This window comes from Pseudorasbora parva, chromosome 8, assembly GCF_024679245.1.
Source record: "Pseudorasbora parva isolate DD20220531a chromosome 8, ASM2467924v1, whole genome shotgun sequence".
Lineage (NCBI taxonomy): Eukaryota > Metazoa > Chordata > Actinopteri > Cypriniformes > Gobionidae > Pseudorasbora > Pseudorasbora parva.
This window is the reverse complement of record NC_090179.1, coordinates 33,807,919-33,830,053: the sequence shown is the minus strand read 5'-3', so window position 1 is coordinate 33,830,053 and position 22,135 is coordinate 33,807,919. Positions and strand designations below refer to the sequence as shown.

Sequence of the window (22,135 nt, the reverse complement as noted above, 5' to 3'; positions counted from 1 at the left end):
CAGATGGGCACGTTAAAATAAAGTGTTTGTATTTTCATTCATTTGATACTCCACAGGAAGAACATACATGCCAACTAGTTACTGCTTTTTTATGGCTTTCCTGTAGCTCAACCAGAGTGTGGCACTAGCAATACGGTCATGGGTTCGATTCCCAGGGAAAGCAAGAATTGACAAAAAAAAAATGTGCACATTAAAATATGCAATGTAAGTCGCTTTGGACAGAAGTGTCCGCCAAATGCATAAATGTAAAAATGTCATTTAGTCAATAGAAATAATCTGATCACATAAATCTTCATATTGATGATTAAAAGATTTAATTTATGCATTAATAGGTAAGCTTTTGTGACTTGTATCACTGACAACATACTGTAAGCAAGCATTTTGCCCCAAGCAAAAAAGAAAATTCTTTTTTAGTTAAAGGTGCACTATGCAACTTTCCGTCCACTGGAGGGCGCCTATTCAAAACGAAGGCGTAGTTTGATGACGCAAAGTTTGAGCGCAGCTTCTTGGGACATGTGGTCTTCACCACACCGCCGGTGGAAAATAGGACTCGGGCAGAAATCACGTTCATGCAAGCGGTTATTAACGTTACTGTAGTGTAAAGCAGAGCAGGACCGAGTGTTGTGGGACTGAGCACAGCTGCTGGAGCGATTGTTAAACAAATACCCGCCTCGCGAATACCAGGACTTTTATTATGACGGGACGGGATACAGTCGCCGGGCGTCTGCACAGATCCGCTCTTCCGGTTATGATTATGAGGCAGCTCTGTTTATCATATTAGATACATTTAAGTGTGTTTAAAATGATGTTATGACGTTACTCCGTGCGTTCACTTGTTCACACTGCTAAGAGTAAAGCGCTCCAGCCAAATAAAACCCAAAACCGAGGAAACGCTATGCTGAAACGTACCGGTCCTCAGTTAAATAGCAATTAAAATAGCAATTTTCTCACAATTTACAAATAGTTGGAAACATTTGGGATATAGGTACTCAACTGAACAAAATATATAACACCGGCCTAGTGGTTTTTGGATATTTTACAGCAAAAATACTACATAGTGCACATTTAAGTGTGACTTTGTTAACTGCTTATGTTCTTCACTTAACGTTACCTCCTGCTCTACGATCATAACGGTCAAACCTTATCTGCGAATAAAATCCTGTTGAGTTCATCTCCCTGTCTCACCTCCTGTTTTATGACCATTTAACTACATTCAAATCTGGTTAAATGGTTGCACATTTAAATATAGCCTACTGTATTAAGATTATCATTTTCAAAATGCTGTTTAGCCTATTGTACCAACTATAGCTAGGTAATAAGTATATTGTTATTGAATACAATTATGTAATTATTATATTGTTTATGTTGTATATACTTGTATATTGTATATTTAATACATAGAGTGTAATTTTTAGTATTTGGAATAAGCCAATGGTACTGAGCACATTAGGCTACCTCAAAAATAAAGCATTCATGGTATATTTCTTGTGTGTTTTGAAGGCACTCACAATAAATTTGTAATGTGCTTAGAACACAAACAAAGTAGGCTACACTTTTAATATCACTAATCAAACATGTTATTAGTCTCTACATAGGCATACTTAAAGTGCACTTGAAGTTGTTCCAATTAAGCACTTTACGACAATTTAATTACAACTAAAATATACTTAGGCTAGTACAAAATGAGTTATTAGGAAACAGCACACTTCAAGTTAACTATAATTAAAACACTTAAAGTACTTATAATTAGTCTGGCTGCAAGTATACTTAGCATATATATTTTTCACCAGGGAAGGAACCCAACCTCCATCAATGGAACAATGGGGAAAAAACCTCCACTAGCACTAGCTCACCAGCAGAGGGAAGAATGACTACATCTTAGAGAGAGAACTTGGGTTTATTGGATGTGATTGTACGTTGCCATGGCAGTTTATGAAAATCCCTGGTACATTATCTGTTATTTCACTGTTGAAAAATACACATTGCTCTCTGCACACTGTCAAATGACAGATTTACACATTGCTTCCCAGGCACATAATGTAACACAGAAATGTTACATAATGTAGATTAACCTAAATTGATAAGGAATAAAAACATAAATGCTTGCGTGGGTTTATTTAGCTAAACTCTGATGACACAATTGTCCCCAGAATTGAGCTAAATTTGAATTTTTGTTGTGGACATCCAAGCAGGCTGGTAGTATGGCGTTATAGTTCAGGTTCTGTTGGCAATCGTGACTCACGTGAGCCACCTATTGGCGCATGCGCAAACACCAGACCGAATTACACTGCAGCAATTTTGAACCTTACAATATTGTTTAGCTTTGTTTAATGTTAACATAATTCATTGCATCTGTTCTTATATTTGCTCGAGAAAGAAATGCAAATTAGTATTCTGTTTTGTCTGTTGCAGAAACATTTATGTTGTGACAATTAGCAGAGCATTTAGTTACAGCATAGTTACAACTACATGGCATTTTCTTAAATATTTTATGTCAGACATTTAATATTTGCATCAAATCCATAATAAATAAAATTATTGTTGATGGCATTGCTTTTTCCTCGACTTTATTTACATATGTGACCTTGAAGGAATACAACAATAATCAGATTACATTACTTTCATATGGTGGTGCTTGGATTACGTTACTAAATACTTTTTTATATGAAGTAATTTGTAACTGTAACAGAAAACATTTTTTAAATAACCCTCCCAACTCCAAGGGCATGCGCAATTCTTAAATTAATAATATTATATACAAAAGAAGTCTATGGTTTAGATGGATAGGTAAACGTGTAGATTCCTGCAATATTGTGCATGTCTTCTGAACAAATTGTTCACATTTATCTTAAAGATCTCTTTGTCTGTGAGTGTTTGTTTCTGAAGTTTGTGGAATCTTTTATCAGCAATGGTCTGAAATGTTTGTAATTTTCTGAATGTGTGTGTGTTTGTGCAGGTGTCCGCTATCTGTAAATCAGAATACGTGACTGTGTCGCTCACAGAAGTTGTCTTTTAACTTTAATGGAGACCAGTTTTGCGTGTGCACAGTTGCTGGGGTTATAAAGTTCAGAGAGGAGAATATTGGGTCTTGATCGTCGTGGGATGGACACTGCTGGCGGTTTAGCCTGGTTGACCTTTCATTTGGGGTCTTTGTGCTTCTTCTGCTGGTACTTCCTGTACTGGTTCTGAATCGTAGACGCCGCCTTTTCGGCAGAGGTTCCGCTGTGTCCATTACTGGATGAAGAGTCTAAAAAAGCATGGAAGAGAATGGCTAACATTTTATATTTTGTTATATTCAATTGTTTTATTTTTTGATTTATTTTAGAATACAAGTATAATGCTTAAGGTAATACTTACACTTTCTATAAACTCCTATGCTGTTCCTTCTATGGCCCTCATACTGCAAAGAAAACAATATAGACAAAAAAGAGCTGAAATGTGTATCTTTATTGTTAATACTTTGTCTATGACTTTATAATATGCATCAACAACTATACTTAAGCCATGTGTGGACTCAGTATTCAGAAAATATAATGGCCCCACTTTATATTAGGTGGCCTTAAGTACTATGTACTTACATCAAAAAATAAGTACAATGTACTTACTGTGCTCAAATTGTACTGTAAAACACTTTTGCTGATATTGTGGTGAGATACAGGTAGAGTTAGGGACAGGTGTGGTGATATGGGTCAGTTTAAGGGTAGGGTTAGGTGTAAGGGAAGTGCCAACTGTGTAATTTCAAATGTAACTACAGAAATTAATTACTAAGTCATATTTTTTAAACAAAAATATTGAAGTATTTTGAGAGCATGCATGGGAATACCTTGATTATGTCATTCATGGTGTTTCATGGGAGTGGACATTCCCTGTAACATCTTTTGCCATTCACTCCATGTCTGTGATTGGTGTAATTGTGTGTACAGCATCCTAATCATAGTAATTTAGTTTTCACCATGCATTTTTGTTTGATTTAATTTTTAATAAGTTGAAATAACAGATGGTTTAAACGAAAGACCTGTTCCTGGATCTATGCCAAACATATTTTGTTGATTCAGGAACAACCATCCCTACTCCTAAACCTAGCCCTGCCCTTAAGTTATTGCTAAAATCAGACGGAAATGACAGGTGAATAACACTGATATAGAAACACCTAACCCTTGTTGTAAGCCTAAACTTGACAAACTGTAAACGTATCCTTCAAATCTGATTGGTTTATTGGAATGTTGTTCCAGGATCAACAAAGATATTGTTCCAGGAACATGTTGGTGAAATCGCGTTCAACCTTTGGACTCGCAGTAGGTCTGTCTTTAAATATTTAATAAGTTATCATTAAAAATCAATTTCCATATGGAAAAAAATTATGAGTTTTACCTTTGGAACCAACGACTGCACTCTATGTCAATTGCACAGAAACTATACACTCTTTAAATATAGTTAACCCCAAGATGGTTTACTCACCCTCATATTGTTCCTAATCTGTATAACTTTTTTTTGTGGAACACAAAAGAAGACTTTTTGGAAAGAAGTTGTTCCAAGTTTGATATCAGTGGTTATTGTCTCCTGATGCAAAATAGTTTAATTTTCAGTCTGTTGCTCACATTAGTACTCTATGACTATAATATATATTAACATTATTCCTAATATTGTGTTGGTTCCCCTTTTGCTGCCAAAACAGCCCTGACCCGTCGAGGCATGGACTCCACTAGACCCCTGAAGGTGTGCTGTGGTATCTGGCATAAGATGTTAGCAACAAATCCTTTAAGTCCTTTTTAAATCCTAAGTTGCGAGGTGGTGCCTTCATTGATCGGACTTGTTTGTTCAGCACACCGCACAGATGCTCAATTGGATTGAGATCTGAGGTATTTAGAGGCCAAGTCAACACCTCTTCTCTCAGACCTCCTCTTTGGTCTTCCTCTTGACCTCCCGCCTGGCAGCTCTAAACTCAGCATCCTTTTACCAATATATTCACTCTCCCTCCTCTGAACATGTCCAAACTATCTCAGCCTGGCCTCTCTAACTTTTTCTCCAAAACATCTCACATGTGCTGTCCCTCTGCTGTACTCATTCCTGATCCTATCCATCCTCGCCTCTCCCAAGAGAACCTCAACATCTTCAGCTCTGCTACCTCTAGCTCTTCCTCCTGTCTTTTCCTCAGTGCAACTGTCTACAAACCATACAATATCGCTGGTCTCACTACTGTCCTGTACACCTTTCCTTTCATTCTTGCTGGTACACTTTTATCACACAACAGACCTGACACTTTTCTCCACCCATTCCAACCTGCCTGCACACGCTTCTTTACCTCTTTCCCACACACCCCATTGCTCTGGATTGTTAACCCCAAGTACTAAAAATCCTGCACCTTCTTTACCTCTTCTCCCTTTAACCTCACTGTTGTTGGTTCTCTCTCGTTCACACACATGTATTCTGTCTTGCTGCGACTAACCTTCATTCAGTTAACTTGGTCTGCAACAATGCTTGGAAATGTGTCAACACATCCACATGGATGGCAGGACCCAGGGTTTCCCAGCAGAACATTGCCCAAAGCATCGCACTGCCTCCGCCATCTTACTTTCTACCCATAGTGCATCCTGGTGCCATGTGTTCCCAGGTAAGCACCCGGACATTCACATGATGTAAAGGAAAACGTGATTCATCAGACCAGGCCTCCTGCTTCCATTTCTCCATGGTCCAGTTCTGATGCTCACGTGTCACTGTTGGCACTTTTGGTGGTGGACAGGGGTCAGCATGGGCACCCTGACTGGTCTGCGTCTATGCAGTCCCATACGTAATAAACTGTGATGCACTGTGTATTCTGACACCTTTCTATCAGAACTTGCATAAACTTCATGAGTAATTTGAGCTACAGTAGCTCGTCTGTTTGATCAGACCCCATGTGCATCAATGAGCCTTGAACCTTGTTCATTTTCTTTGGGCACTTTAGATAGATACTGACCGCTGCAGACTGGGAACACCCCACAAGAACTCCAGTTTTGGAGATGCTCTGTTGTCTAGCACAATTTTGTTCTAGTCAAACTCCATCAAATCCTTAAAATTGCCCATTTTTCCTGCTTGTAACATCTACTTTGAGGACATTTTCACTTGCTGCCTAATATATCCCACAAACTAACAGGTGCCGTGAGGAAGAGATAATCAGTGTTATTCATATCACCTGTTAATGGTCATAATGTTATACCTAATCTGTGTAGTGTCATATGGACAATTTATATTGCCTTTTTGTTGTCATTTTAGGCTCACTATATGAAAAGAGTAGCTAGGGCATTATGCAAAAATGTAAAAAAGGGAGGGTGAGTAAATAATGAGACTTTTCATTTTAGTTGAACAATCCCTTTAACAAGATGAAGAAATTTGAAAAATGCTTTTATACTTTGCTTTTACAACTCTACTTTGAGGTCTTCAGAAGTGTCAATGCATCATTATGTCCATGTACGCACAAAAGCATCAGCCATGACAGTCTTATCACGTGTCGCCTATCTGTCTTTCCTGCTGGAATGTGCGAGACATGGTGGCCCAGACAGATCACGCAGGTGTGAGACGCCTCTGAAATTCCACACATGCCACCGCAGCGAGTGACTGTGCGACTCAATGCGTTCATGCCGTTGGGTCGCGTCATGGTCCTTATGTCCGTGGCTCTTCTCTGTAAACCCACAATTATTTCAACTAAAATGGACCATGACTAATTTTAAAAAAACAGCATGATAGGAAATGTGTATGACAGTGTCTGAGAGTTTTTCTTGGATGCTTTTAATTTGCCTGATTTCCCTTCAAAGGCACTGTATGACCCGTAACCTTTAGGAACTGTGTGGCTGCCACATAACACGAAAGTTTGATCTCAAACTGGAGACCAGGTATTTGAAATCATATTGGATGGCATCTGGTAATGGCAAACATTAATATCTATTTCAGTCAACATGCTACAGTACAAATCCCTCAATTGGCACTGCATGACCCATAAATAACCTTTTAGTTGGGGATGTGGCCCTACATTTAATTGGAAAATCTGATCTCGTGCTGGAGACCAAAAAGTGACATCATATTGGATAACTTCTTTTTACGGAAAACAAAACCCAGATGAGCATTAGACCCAGAGGACTGCAGAGCTTGAAGAGCAAAAAAGGTGCATTGATGTCATCACTTGATTAAATTGTACTAGCAGCCTGATTTGACATTTTGTCATGCCAAAATGAAAAGCGGCTTTGCTCTCTTTAGTAAGGAGACTTTTACAGGGGGTTGTCCTTGTAATTAGTGTCTATGCTTTGGATAAAAACGTCAGCTAAATGTTTACCTGTCTCTCTACTCTTTATATCATTTGAGCAAGTTTAGGATCCAAATGAAAAACTTTCATTAGTGAAATATTAATGTATGGGATAATTAAACAACTGATTTGTGAATATATTAGGTTGCTGTTGTTTAAGCAGAATCTCAGGGCTTCTGTATAGACTTCATTTTTAGAGAGCATACTGCATTAAGACACAAATCCTTCTCCATTGGATTAAAGGCACCTGAGGGATGCCCAATCCTGGTTTTCTGAGGTTAGCAGAGAGTGGACTGTCTGTGTGTGTGTCGGCCCTGGATGTTACCTAGTAATGTCTGATAGTCACTGGAATTAAGACTAAGTCATATTGCGCAACTTCAGTCAAATGATATAACAAGATACAGCAGTTAAGAATGTAAGGGGTAATGGTAGTCATTGATATAACTCTGACTGTGTTTATCAGAACGAAGAAAGTCTTATACCCCTATAGAATAGCTTGAGGGTGAGTAAATTGTGAGGTAATTTTCATTTTAAAGTGAACTAATCTTTTAAGTTCACAAGGAAAGTATAGTAAGAAAGAAACCTAAAAATGAGACATTTTGAGCATTGAACAAGGGCGACCCACATAAATAAGGGCCACATTAAATTTTTCATCTCTGTCCACCCACCAGCATTGCCCTCTTTCACCTTCAGATCTTCAAAGCACAGTGAAACTTTTAAGATGACTCTCATGAAGATAAAAGTCACCTCAAAATCAAAAAGAATTTATTGTAACACTTTTTTAGGGCCAGTTCTCACCATATGAACTAGTTGCTTATTAGCTTGCATATTACTAGGATATTGGCTGTGTATTAGTACTTATAAAGCACAATGTTAATTTCTTATTCTGTATGACAATATTCAATATCCCTTAATTCCATCCGATACCTAAATCTAACAACTACCGTACTAACTATTAATAAGCAGTCATTAGGAGTTTATTGAGGTCGTAGGTAATAGTTAGATAATAATTGGACTCTTAATTATAGTGTGACCGAATTTATCACTACCTTTAATGATGATAAACACTAGCCTGGATGCCAGCCGAACTCAGCCCCGCCCACAATATATGAGCTTGGGTAGTTCGGTCTGGACTCGACCCATAGAGGAGTGATTATGCCGAAACAGAAACTGTTCGGACCAATGGCAAGGTTGCCTGCTAAAATTCGTATTCCTGGATCTATATATCACATAATTGCGGTTGCTTCAACCCAAAGACATGGAAAACAACCCGCGGGAAAACCTCAGACTTGGCAACACAGTGCAGTTGAGTTCTGTTGACATTTGACAACTAACATTATGCGTTGCTTCATTGCTCTGATTGGCTGTAGGTCTATCCAATTGATGTCTTTCCTGGTTCGGTTGAAACACGCCCCATAATCACAGCCCAATGGAGCAGTTTCAGACTCATATTCTGACTAGAATTGAGTATGACCAAGTCAGGCTAGATAAGTGTACACTAATAACAACTTTTGCCTCAATAAACTCATAATTTACTTATTAATACACTAAAGAAAATTATAAACGCAACACTTGTTTTTGTCACCATTTTTCATGAGCTGAACTCAAAAAACTAAGACTTTTTCTATGTACACAAAAGGCCTATAGTTCTCTTGTGAAATATTGTTCACAAATATCTAAATCTGAGTTAGTGAGCACTTCTCCTTTGCCGAGATAATCCATCCACCTCACAGGTGTGGCATATTAAGATTTGTGAACAATATTTGAGAGAAATAGGCCTTTTGTGTAGATAGCAAAGTCTAAGAACTTTAAGTTCAGCTCAAAAAGATAAGTGTTACATTTATAATTTTGTTCAGTGTGGTTAGTAAGGTAGATTTGTAGTGGTTCATTTTAGGTATTGGGTAGGATTAAGTGATGTAGAATAAGGTCATGCCGAATAAGGCATGTGTAGTACTAATAAACAGCTATTGTCTAGTAATATGCATGCTAATAAGCATCTATTAATAGCGGGAATTAAAATAGAGTGTTACCCAAAAAAATTGCATTCTTATTATTGTCCTTTTCGGACATAAAGACAGCATTTTAAAAATTAGCATACATTTTCATTATGCAAACAAAATATTTATGTTTTCTTTTGATTAGGTGAAATATGACTTGTTTATGTTCTTGGTGAGGTGGTGGGTTTAAGGTTTAAGCGGTCGTGTAATGTAGATAATAGTCAATAGTCATTCACCTCCTCTGAGCGGCTTCCTTTCCGAGAATGGGAGACGTTGTGGACCTGCCATGGCAGGGGCTGAGACAACACATACGGAAGAGGCTCCGGTTGACGTACCCACCGAACACCCAGCTGAAACAGACACAGCAGGATGAGTGCGTGTTGCACGATTTGAGACCACATTGAGCCTGGTGATGCCGTGTCTTTTGGCTTGACTCATGATGTGTCATGATCCTGCATAGTAATCTGTCATTAGAAAACATCCATCTTGTCCCTTGTGAATTAAATCAACTTTTGTGGAATAAACAGTAGTCGTGTCAAAACGTAAGTGATCTAGCTCCTGCAGTCTCATTCACATCGTTTATCAAGAGCGTTATGGTCCTGAATTGCAATGTTCTGCACCCTAATACCTTAATTACTGAGATTGGAGGATGCTGCATCATCAAAAAGCCAGAGATGGCATGTAAACTTGAAGACACGCCATACTATTTAAAAAAAGAAAATGCTTAAAAGAGAGTGCTGTGGCAATACAACGTTGTACCATTTCATTTCGAGGAACTAAATGATTACAATAACGTACAATGGTATTATTTAAGGGTGTTTCATACACTACAGGCACTTTTGTGCACATTTTCATTTAAACTATTATTTTTTGTTTTTATATTTTTAAATGTGAAAATGCCCTATAAAATATTATTACACATCATGAACTAAATCTATTGGGTTTCATCATTTTCCGTTTTATTAAATTACTTTATCTGTCTTTGAAACCTTTTACATTTATTCTTGATGAATAATTTAATTTATAAAATTAATATTTTTTTAATCTTTTATTTATTCAAATCTGAAATTTGAAAATGCCTCAAAGAATGCTATTACAATCATGAACTATAAGTAAAAATAAATATTATTATTTTTATTTTTTTCCTTTTAGAAAAATTATGACTTTCCCTCATTTGTGACATTATTTCCACCTTGGCCAACAGCAAGGAGGAGTCATGATAATCCTCCTGAACTGTATGTACAGTATTCTAGACATTAAAACAGTGAGTGTGTTTTATGAGAGTTTGCTTTCTAAAAGTCTACAGGAGCCAAAAATGCCCATAATTGAAGAAACACCCTTAAAAATGCACTCAAATATTACCATGGTTTATGTCCATAAATTGTTTCAGCTCTTTCATCGAGAAAATAACCTATTTCATTCTAATTGTGATATTGTCTTCTGTCTTTTCATCATATTTGTCCATCTAACATTTTTATCATAGTTCAATCGTCGGGCATATGAAACAATGACTAGCATCTCAGTAAATTGAATAGCTTTTGGCAGGTATGTTGACGATTGGCGACAAATGCATGGAGATGTAATCTGAGTAGCTTTACCTGTTCAGCCGCTCTCACCAACATGTACATGGCTGTTAGCATTGTCACCAGCATTTTGATCTTTCTTTGTGCTTTTCTTCAGGTAGTCCCGGGCAGAGCACGTCAACCGAAGTGAAACTCAGAGAAGTCAAGGATCTAGAGCTGCATCTTTCTGCTCAGCCAGACACACTCACATGGCTAAGTCATTTAAAGAGCTTTGCGTTACAAAAATAGGAGGCATGTAATCTTTTCCTATGCGCACATGAGAGTTTATCCCTCTGGGCAGAGCTTTAACCTCATCCTGAGCCAGATATTACACTCTAACTTAAATGACTTGAACTTGACTTAAGAACAACCACTGCAAAGTGCTAGAAACAAAGGCAAAGAAATTGAAATTTATTTTTCAATGTTTGCAAAAAACGTTGCATTTCCTCAGACAAACTTTCTCAAACATTCTCACACTAAAGTATTGCGTTCCCTTGTAAAACCTGCAAAAGCATTGACATTGCATTGAAATTCTCTGCATCTCATTTTATTTTCATCATCACTGCACAAGTTTTGAATACAACATTTTTTTTAGAGAAAAGCAAAAATAATGGAAAAACAAAAATGTTCCCATCACTATATCTCTTTAGGGGCCTCTGTACAAAAGCATAAGGCCAATTCACATTGCACAAAAAAATGCCAACAAACAAGTTTAGAATTGTATGCGAAATTATTCATGTTAACATTGCCCCAACAGACACCAACAATTGAACATGATTCAGGTTTTAAAAAAAAATCATGACCAGTGCCAATGGGGTAACACACTGATCCGATAAAATCCAACATGCGTGTTTGTTGGTGTTTTTCTGTGTGATGTAAAATTGACCTATACATTTTTCATTGAATCAGGACGCGTCATTAAACAAAAATTAAAACACAAATTGTAAACAACTATCTGTAAAGCAGATGCTACTGAAGTGATGAATGTTCAGAATCTCTTCTCTATCTCTAACTGGAAAGATAAGTGAAGGTATGATGTCATCACTCCTGCATGGAAGCCAATAATCTTTAACGGCACAATCCTAATCTATAAACTATAAATGCATTAATAGTAGTTCAAATGTTATTTTTTCATTTGGTTCTTCCTACAATATTTTGGATTTACAATTTTGCTAAGCTGCAAAAAAGCACATTGTTCACACACTGTAAAAAAAGTTTATTTTTTTATTTTTTTAACAAGTTACCTGGTTGCCTTAAAATTTTAAGTTCATTGAAATTAATACTTTGAGTTAATACAATGTACATTTTTGAGAATTGACAACCTTTATTCAATTATTATTAAAAGATTTTGTATGCATATTGGGTAATTGTGTGTGTTTTATTTGTGATGACGCAGCATGCCAAATTGTGCTGTTTTCATTTCATTCAATATTTTGAGTTTCTATTTGTAAAAACAATTTCCTTCATTGTATCAACTCAAATTTTTAATTTCAATAAATTCAAAATGTTAAGGCAACCAGGTTACTTACTTTAAGTTAAACCAAATTTTTTTTTTTTTTTTTTTTTTTTTACAGTGCACCATCAAGCCACTGGATATGGCTTGAGAATCGGATTTAAAGTACTGTAATCTATAAGATTTTTTTAATTTTGTTGTATGTTTTATTGTCTGAATACAAAAAAGTGGCATTTGCAAATAATGTTTTCTAAGAATTAACTTGATTCTTAGCAGTGGTGTAGCAGATTAAAATTGTTATTATTATTTTATGTAACACAATAAAAGTCTATTTGTGCTTAAACATAAATGTTTGTATATTTAAATTGAATGCCATTTAGTTTTATATTTTGTTGTCATTTTTTTTTAAGTGTTTTGAGTGTTTTAAACAATCACAAACACATAGCTTAATGTGTGTAAGGAGGATTATTTGGTACTTTTTCTGCTACATAGGGCCTGTTTAGATATGGGAGTGTGAATGTGATGAAGAACTCTATGTGCGTAATGAAACGGGTGGGGGAAATTCCACAAAAGCAGACCGTATCGCTCTCAGGTCTATATAGGAGCTCAATGTTTTGGTCATGTTGATGTCAGTTCCATCTAATATCAGCACAGCACGCAGCTAATGGAAGTATCAGGTCAGACAAACTGATTTTTTAAGGAGAAATTGCTTTAATTTTGCTTTGTTATGATAGTATATATGGATTTGTACTTTACATTTGATTTTCAGGTCAATCTTTATATAGGTGTCCTTAACTACTATATACGTACATCAAAAATAATAAGTAAAGTGTAGTTATTGTGTTTATTTTGTATTGCAAAACAGTTTTGCTGCTATAGAGATGGGATACGGGTAAGGTTAGAGACAGGTTAGGTGGTTTGGGTAGGTTTAAGGGTAGATTAAGGGGTAGGGGAAGGGTCAACAGTGAAATTATAGATGTAATTACAGAGATTAATTACAGCTGTAATACATGCAGATATTTGTATATCTGCATGTATTCTATAAATACATTGTAAAAACATGTATGTACAACAAGTGCATTGTATCAAATTATTCATTTAAATGTTAGTAGTTGAAGACACCTTAAATAAAGTGGTTTTGGATCTATGGTAAATTAATTGTTCATTATAGTGACTGAATAATCCTTGAGGAGGAATACAAAGGCATTGGTTTTAATGAGTAATTAGCTTTCCATATGTGTGGTTTGTGATAATTATACTTATGACTTATGGAAAGCAGGAAAGAAGAAAGATGTGTGTTAAGTAGTTGTTGATGCATGAAATTGCTGCAAAATATAGCATTGACAGATACATAATAAAATGATAAAAGAAAAGCCCATGTGATTTTTAATAAAGTACACAATGATGTATGCACAATGTCAGAAATGTATTATCCCAGATTACCATAATTGTGTTTAACTAAGGCAAAAGTGTGAACAATGTTGTTGAATTGTGTTCCTCAGATGGATGCAGTTTAGACACGTTTGGATATAATTTATCCTCCATCAAGAACATGAACATTTGACATTTTTAGCACAGGTAGGCACTTAATTAATCTATAATCAGGTCTATTCTGGATGAACTCAAGGTTTTACTGCAAAAATGTAAAATATTAAGATTAATAAAAAGGTTAGACATCAGCATTGTTATTTGACCAAATGCAATGTAGTCAATGCTAAAACTTGCATTGTGTATATTGTGTAACTGTGTCTGTCTGTTTTTTGTTTTGTTTGTTTTTTTGTTTGTTTTCCAGTTTCAGAAGCAAAAAGATGGACACTCATTAACATTGTCATTTTTGGCTGGTTGGTCAATGTTATCCTACAAAATATAATTGACAACCAAATAAACACTCTAAAACAATGTCTCTACATCGGAAGATCGTCCCCGCTTTGGGGCATCTTACTACTGAGATAGGTGAGAGTTATGCATAAACTTCATCATCCCAATAATAAACATGTTTTTGTCCAAGCTGAAATTGCTTATATTATATTGCAGGATTATTTAAAAATGTGATATTACTATAACACTGACAGTGGATTTTTTTTTTATCCAATATATCTCTTCTTTAGTGTCTGAAATTGACAGGGACAAGCATATTTTACTGCATATGCTGGACCTGCACAGGGAAAAGGTGTCGCCCATCGATCTTACAACAATGCTATATATAAACACTCCAAGCACTGAAGACGAGGTTCCACAGAACCCAACAGAGCTCTCATATGCATTCCTCCGACGGCTCTGGCTATCTAATCCCCAAGCCCGCAGCACTTGCTGCAAGGTGACTGTAGGAGACTACGGTTTGGACATGGATGAGGATTCGCAATGTGCTATCAATCCTTTAGACTTGGTTGCAGTCATCTACATGACAACAAATAGTTTCCTACAGCAAGAGATCACCCACCGAATGTTAGAGTGCAACTTTGCAGTACCTCTGTATCTTCCACCTGTTTACCCAGAAAAAAAGGGGACCATGCTCCTGTATCCATTTAGAGGTGTTCTAGGTCAGTGGAAGTCACCTTCTGAGGGAACTATCATGAAGAACATGGCCAATTCTAGGATGCCCTTTCTCTCTGCAGTGAGGCTAGGTCAATGCAGTGTCTCAAAATCCAGAGTACTTAACTGTGTACTTGGGGGTCCACACAAGCTGAATGAGTGCTTCATAAACTGTGGTATGGATGGAGGGCAGCTACCTCGTGTTCTCTCAGATGGTCTGGTGGAGATGTGTTGGAACCTGCCTTCAGGAGATTATCATGACAGCGTCTTTCCTCGTCCTGTGCTAGTAGCTAATCTCCGTGGAGATGCAGCCAACTGCGAAAAACAGATGAGTCTGCTGTGTTACACATCTGCAGTCCTCATAGTGTTCTGTGGAAGTTTTGGTCCAGAGGAACGAGAATTGCTTGCCTCATGGAGGGAGAATACTAGCCACATGATTATAATCGACTGCTCATTGCCAGTAGTTGATGTCCAAGAGAATCATATTGAGACAATGAAACAAAGGCTGATGAAGAATTTAGAAATGCCTGATGGAACGATGCTTAATGGATGTGAAGGTAATGAGGAAGAAATTGCTGCAAGCTTAAAAGATGTTCTTGATCGCTTTATTCCATACCTGCATACCACAAACCTTGTAGGTACAGCTGGTATGGCCAGTGACCTCGACATTAATGTTGATGAAGATGAGATCTGTCAAATGGCATTCAGGGAAGTTGAAGAAGTACTTGGTGGAATTGAAGATGGAATGTCCAGCTATTTGGAGAACCAGCTGCCCCTGCAGGGTACGATGTGGAAACAGTTGTGTCACCTGGAGAAGGAGGAGGCACGCGACCAGCAGCAACCAACCCAGAGCTTGAGAGAGGAAAAGGAAAATCTTATAAAACAGCTGCTTGATTATAAATTAACAACAGCCATGAGAGCATTTATTGCAGCTCTCTGTTCACTTGACACAACCAAGCGGGCATTTTTCCTCTCTTGGATGAGGGTGAAACTTGAAGTTATGCAGTTGGATAAACTTTCCCATCTTAGGGGACAAAACGAGGAACCAATGCAAGAACCTTGCATTGGACTTGAACATTTCCTTCGAGAAATGGGATTGGTCTATGAACGATACTTCCGCAAATCAAACAGTGACTTGTATGACATGTTCCGCTTACCATATGTAGGTGCCGAGCTACTTTTGTATGGAGTTCCCCTTGAGATTTACGATGGAGATGCCTCAGTATTTCCCATGAATTGGGTGTACAGTGTTCTTTATGAGGTATACAGGCAGCTGCCAAAGTTCAGTCGCATGAGAGTTTTGACAATCTTAGGTTTCCACAACTCTAAGAATGCAGAGATCTTATCTGCATTGTTTGGCACCAACTTCCCAAAGTGGGGTAGAAGGCATATCAAAGGGGCATACATGCTTCTCCTCAGCCTGCCTGACAACTTAAGAATGGTGATGGACTGTGAATTTCTGATGCTGATTGGCACAGAAGGTTTAAACCGCCAAGCAGGAAGAAGTATTGTGCATGATATTGAACTTGCTACCTTTGTCAGTGGACTGAGTGACATTACTCTGGTCGATTTACCAGCTGAGGGTCAGGACGAAACAAGAAGCAACCTTCAGATTGCTGTCAGCGTTCTTCTCTGTACACGAAACTTGGAGAGGAAGACCACCTTTCATGTTGCTTCAGAGTTAACAGGAATAGATGGAAAAATCATGAATTGTGCAATTGATGTACTTACCACAGGACAGCTCCCAAATGAATCTCAAAGAGAAACACTTCTCACAAGTGAAACAGGAGATGCCAGCCATAACCGGTCCAGCTCATGGAACATCAACTCTTTGACTTCACAAAATGATCGAATCTACAGCGATGCAGTTCTCAGTTTAAAGAAAAGCCTGTTGACGATGTTCCATGAAAAGGCAACAAATAGCCAGCCAACCTGCTTAGGGGCATTAATGGAGTATATGTGCAATCTATGGGAGAAAGTGAAAAATGGAAATTTTACCATAAAGTTTGGAGACACGGCTACAGCTGATGCAATCATTGGCCTCTGCACAAAACTTGCACAGGGAGAGAAGCAGCTCAATGATCAACTGGATCTTTGGGTTCAAGGGTTGGACAGTCACATAACAGAGTTAAAAGAATCTGCATCGCAAAATGGACAGGATATGGATTCAGATGGCATACTCACCATTTTGAGGAATGAAGCAACTACCCAAATCAGTACAGAGAGAGACCATATTAAGGCAAGTCTCTGGGACTACCTTAGGCAGGAGGATATTGATATTGCCCTTGTGGAAAATTACAAAGTAAGCCTTCTCAAAAGAGCAGACCTCATTCAGGAACAAATGACATCCAATGTTGCACAGAAACTTGAGTCTGCTACCACTCGCCATGAATTGACAATAAAGATGAAAGCCTTATTGACGTCACTTGAAGCAGCCCTGGAGGTAAGGCTACGTTCACTTTTGAAGACCTGCAAGACCAATGACTGTGTGATTGAGGACAAGGATCTTGAACGTGAATTTGTTAGTGTTTGGGAAAATATCCCATCCAACTTGAAGGATTCCCCCCTAGAGACACAGGAAATCTTTGAAAGAATGATGGAGCAGCTAAAGAAAAACCTAAGCAATCGTGGAATAAACAATCAAAACATTACACTTCGAAATGCAAACCAACTCGATGGCTTTAAAGTGAAGACTAGCCATTTTGCTCTGAGTAGTAAGATGAAGAAAAACGCGAAATACAATAAGAATGTTGCACAAAGATACGCTAACAATTTGATAAAAGACTGTGACAAGAGAGTCTCAGAAAAACTGAGGCACAAAGAGTGCTATTCAGACAGCTACATGAGAGAGTTGCTTACAATTGTGGATAAAGGTCTAGAACTTTTAAAAAGTGAGTCATTCGTGTTGAATCCCAAATTTGAAGTGGATATCAAAGAATATATCTGTAGCAAAGCAGTGGAATCTTTTCAAGAGGTGCAGGAGTTGCTTATAAAGGAAAGAGAAACTAAAGAGAGATTTCTAAATGAGAGCAAGGACAAGCAAATGCTGAATTTCAAATATCAGTTCCGAAAAAGAGACCAGTGTCAAAAAGCTGCTCAGTCTTTCACCAACCTGTGCCTCAAGTCGACAGCTGAAGACTTCATTTACAGCAGTTTGGAGAGCCAGATATTTAATGATATGCTCCAGAACAAAAATGCACGGCTTTATAGTTCACCAAAGAAGTTTCACTATGGTCTACTTAAAGAAATGCTGCTAAAGGATAGCTTCGAGAATTTCCTTCAGTATCTTCAGTCCCATGAGAGCTACAGCCAGAAGATTATTGATAACTTTATCAATGCTCACCTGTCAGGTTCTATTATGATCGAAGACCGCAGGGAACAGAGAATGCACCAAATCTTCGATTGGGTGAAGAGGTCCATTAATCAGGCATCCGAATCTAGTAGTGGGGTACAGTGCAATGTTAGACTCCTACTGGAGAAAGTTTGCATCAACCTGGAGAGTCTGGGAAAAATCACTATGCCAACTCAAATCTTGAAAGAGCCTTTGTATGACATAAGTACACATCGTGAGCACTTCCTTGCAGAGCTACAAGAATCAGTCACTGAGTTGTTCTCATCCATTTCTCAGGAATTTATGAAGAATGAGGACGTCATTGAAGTCCCTGATGACCTTCCTATTAAACTTCAGGACATGCTGTATGACAGAGTGAAGGGGTGTGATAAGCGCTGTCCTTTCTGCAAAGCTCCGTGTGATTTGGAAGAAAAAGACCATCAAGTGCACGAAGCTGTTGTGCATCGACCTAAAGGTCTAGTGTGTTATACCAATGCCAACTCCACCACTCTGTCCCACAACACCTGCTCTGCAGATATTGCAGGACAAAACCAGTTTCAAAACAGACATACAGGGGGCCGGTCTCTGCCCTTTAAGGAGTATCAGTCCATATACCCAGACTGGAACATTTACCCAGAGGAACCTATGAATAACATGGCTGAAGTCTACTGGAGGTATGTGTTCATGAGGTACAACAGTAGGTTTGCTCAGGAATATCAGTGTGCACCTGCTGTATTGCCTCAAGCATGGAGGAAAATCACTCGGGACGAGGCACTGCAGAGCCTGAGAGAGGCCTTTCGCATTACAGAGTGATAATGACCAGCATTATTATATCCATGCCTACCTTCGGATGATATTACGTCAGCTGATAAAACAGTTTTCTATTATAGAACATTTTCAATAAATAAAAGAAGGTAAAAATTTGGATTCATCTCTAACATGCCAGTTGATTTTCTGTATATTCCTGGTTTCCTATTTTCCTGTAATAACGTGTTATGACCTGATATATTTACATTTTAAAGATGCTGTCCATAACTTTTTTTGTGTTCAAGATTTACAAAACTTATATAATGAGAATGTACAACATGAATCCATTCTCCAAACACTGAATCATTATGGTACATTTATGAGTGTTTATATTGGGACTATTGTAGACCAGTCTGGTAGGAACCGCTGTGGAGGAGCACAGTCCCTGCGTGACTCGCCATAGACATAAACGGAGAGAAGTAGCTCCGGCTGCAATGTTCTTCCACAAGATGCATGCAGTTGTTCATTAACCGCTAGAGCGCAAGAAAAGTTACAAACTGCAGCTTTAAATAGCCTATGTTAAATGTAAAAAGCTAAATGTAATTCAGCAATACTCATTATCAGCATAATGTCATTGATACTTTATTAATAAGATGTGACTTTCTTGATTACAAATGTTGCTCTTATATTTTACAACTAAAAACTATTTTAAAATCTAAAGTTTTTCCCCCTCATTCTCATCTTTTTTTCATATTTGTATGGTAGATTTCCCATTTTAATAAATGGTGCGGACTAATGTTTTGTAAAAAGAAAAAAAAAAAGAAAAAAAAGAAATTAAGGAAATACAAAAAATATATTTTTTTAAATGAAAAGGGCCACAGCAACAAACATTTTGTCTGTAAAATGACATGGTTATAGATGGTCCATAGTTTGGTTTTATTATTATTTCTTTCATAAAACTTTCAAATGGGAACTTTATTCCTGTTTTTCAATTAGAATGCATACAAAATTTATACAAACTGTATGCCTACAGAAAATCATGATCAATTATGATCAATAAAAAAAAGCTTTTCCCCTTCTTTCATATGGCAGGTCAATTTGGGTGTTTCAGATTACAGAGAAACCTTAAATGTTGTGTAGAAACCGGCCTAAATTGAATTTTACATTATTTCTCAAATATGCGTATAGGCAGAATGCGCGCACAGAAAAGTGTATGCAGGCTTCGTCTCTTTTTTTTCAGATATGAAGTCTATAAATCCTCAAATCTTGAACTTGCACACAGCTGGGTACAAACCCTCACGAAAATGGTTTTACTATGGTAAAAGTGTAGTAACCATGGTTTTACTATAGGCCTATATGGTTTTACTATAGTAAAAGTTAGTAACCAGGTTTTTTTTGGGGGGCTAACAAAACCAGGACACTCGGCGAGAAAGGCCTACTCAAACTCGAAGTTTACTCAAAGATACCTTATTAATTTCAATACATTTAAAGTATGCCCCCTCAGATAGAAAATTGTATTTAGCCTATAACCAAAATGTCTATGTCCTGGGAAAACTGGATGTGCCTGTCCCTAACCATGTTTTTTTTTTTTTGGTTTTATTTGCAGTAAAACCATGGTTCATTTTCGTAAGGGAAGATAAAATGTGGGCTTACAATTAACTCGATGGTTCTATTATTTTCAGATTTTCTTGTGATCTGTTAAGAATGACTGAATCTATGAAAGTAAATTGCCATAGGAATGCATGTGCAGGGTAAGATTTTTGAAAGTGTATGATTGCAAGTGTAAATTAAATATGCATGCGCAGGATAAGTTTTGTAAAGGTGTAAATCGTCTTTCAAGTGTAAGAAAAAATACATTTGCAGCATTATAATGTTATTCTTAAGTGTAATCATGTATTGTGAAACTGCAGCTTCATGCTAACGCAAATAAATATGATCTGTATTCTTCTGACTTTTTGATCTGTATTCACTGACCATTTCACTGACCGTCTTTTGCCAAAAAAAAAGCAATTGCACACCTGTGAACATGAACGTGGATGTGAAAACAACAGACCAACCTTTGTGTAAAAAAATTAACTGTTGCAAATGTCTAAATGAGCAACTACATTCATTTGGAGAAATGTGTCAAATCGATTGAGAAAAACTGTAATCGATTTGTACAGCCAGGTCCGTCTTTTCTTTTAGCTGCTGCGCTTACAGTTTTAGCACGATTCTCACGCAGTGAGTTTTGCAAGCGCAAGGAGGAAGCCGGGAACACCTTCTTCTGTAGCCAATCAAAAGAGCTGCTGCTGACTCTCAATTTACTCTTATCTGATTGGTTCAAGAAACACCCCAGACGCCAGAACACATCTTTATCTTCATTTGGCTCGTCATCATCGTTCTCACTGGCAAAGTTGTACTTTATGCACACATACATATAAATAAATTAATTAATAAATAAATAAATAAAGCACGATTGCTTAAGCCGTGCTCCACTAGGCTGACTATATGTGTTTATTCTGAATTTTGAGCGGGTGTCGTTATTGGATTGGTTTGAAATTGCATTGAAATTTTATATATTATATAACTGCTTACACCGCTGAGCTGATGTAAAACTTTACATTAAAAACATTTAATACCCATTCTTAATACCCATGTAATATTACCATACTGATTATTATTTTTTTTAGACCACATTTCATGGTATTTAACACTTAAAGAAGTACTTCAGCGCTGGGAAGATATGTGAAATTATTTTTTAATTTGGTGCTTTCTAGACTGAGAAAAGACAGAAAACGTCTTTTTGTCTCATGGGGATGAAAGACAACAATTCCCAGAATGCTTTGCTGCCCCTACGAGGCAACTCCCAAAGCCACCTACTAGAATACTGAATTACTGATCACTTTCCCACCGACCACATTCATTTTCATAAAATCAGTTCAGCTAGAGAACAGACACTACAATTAAAAACTGAATGTGTCTGTTCAATATGTGATTTAGCCGCTGAGGGTGTCTCACAGCCCAAAATGCTGTAGGAGTCAGATATATTGACAGTCATTGATGAGCTTGTGATGAGAGCTGAGGTAAACGCGTCCATGGCATAGATTCACAGCGCGTGTTCAGTCTGCAGTGTTTTCAGTTCATGCCTTTGAAAGCTTAACTTTCATAGGAATTAGTTTGAGAAGTTGAAAGACTTACTTTGCTCTGCCGGCAGCACTGTGACTGGCCTGAGGCTGCAGCTGCGAGCTGAGCTGTGAG

General features: G+C 37.5%; 2 protein-coding genes across 2 annotated transcripts; one reads left to right on the top strand and one right to left on the bottom strand.

Annotated features, from left to right (window-relative positions):
- Window positions 1-1,997: 1,997 nt before the first annotated feature.
- On the bottom strand, window positions 1,998-11,025 carry LOC137085240 (uncharacterized). Its single transcript, XM_067451800.1, has 4 exons — window positions 10,872-11,025; window positions 9,510-9,623; window positions 3,358-3,400; window positions 1,998-3,247 (listed from the first exon to the last, which is right to left on the bottom strand). The coding sequence occupies exons 1-4, from the start codon at window positions 10,923-10,925 to the stop codon at window positions 3,138-3,140; spliced, it is 321 nt and encodes a 106-aa protein (XP_067307901.1). The 5' UTR covers window positions 10,926-11,025; the 3' UTR covers window positions 1,998-3,137.
- A 1,895-nt stretch (window positions 11,026-12,920) lies between these two features.
- Window positions 12,921-20,845, top strand: si:dkey-202l22.6 (interferon-induced very large GTPase 1). Its single transcript, XM_067450991.1, has 4 exons — window positions 12,921-12,965; window positions 13,791-13,866; window positions 14,081-14,241; window positions 14,397-20,845. The coding sequence occupies exons 3-4, from the start codon at window positions 14,187-14,189 to the stop codon at window positions 18,962-18,964; spliced, it is 4,623 nt and encodes a 1,540-aa protein (XP_067307092.1). The 5' UTR covers window positions 12,921-12,965; window positions 13,791-13,866; window positions 14,081-14,186; the 3' UTR covers window positions 18,965-20,845.
- The last annotated feature ends 1,290 nt before the right edge of the window (window positions 20,846-22,135 follow it).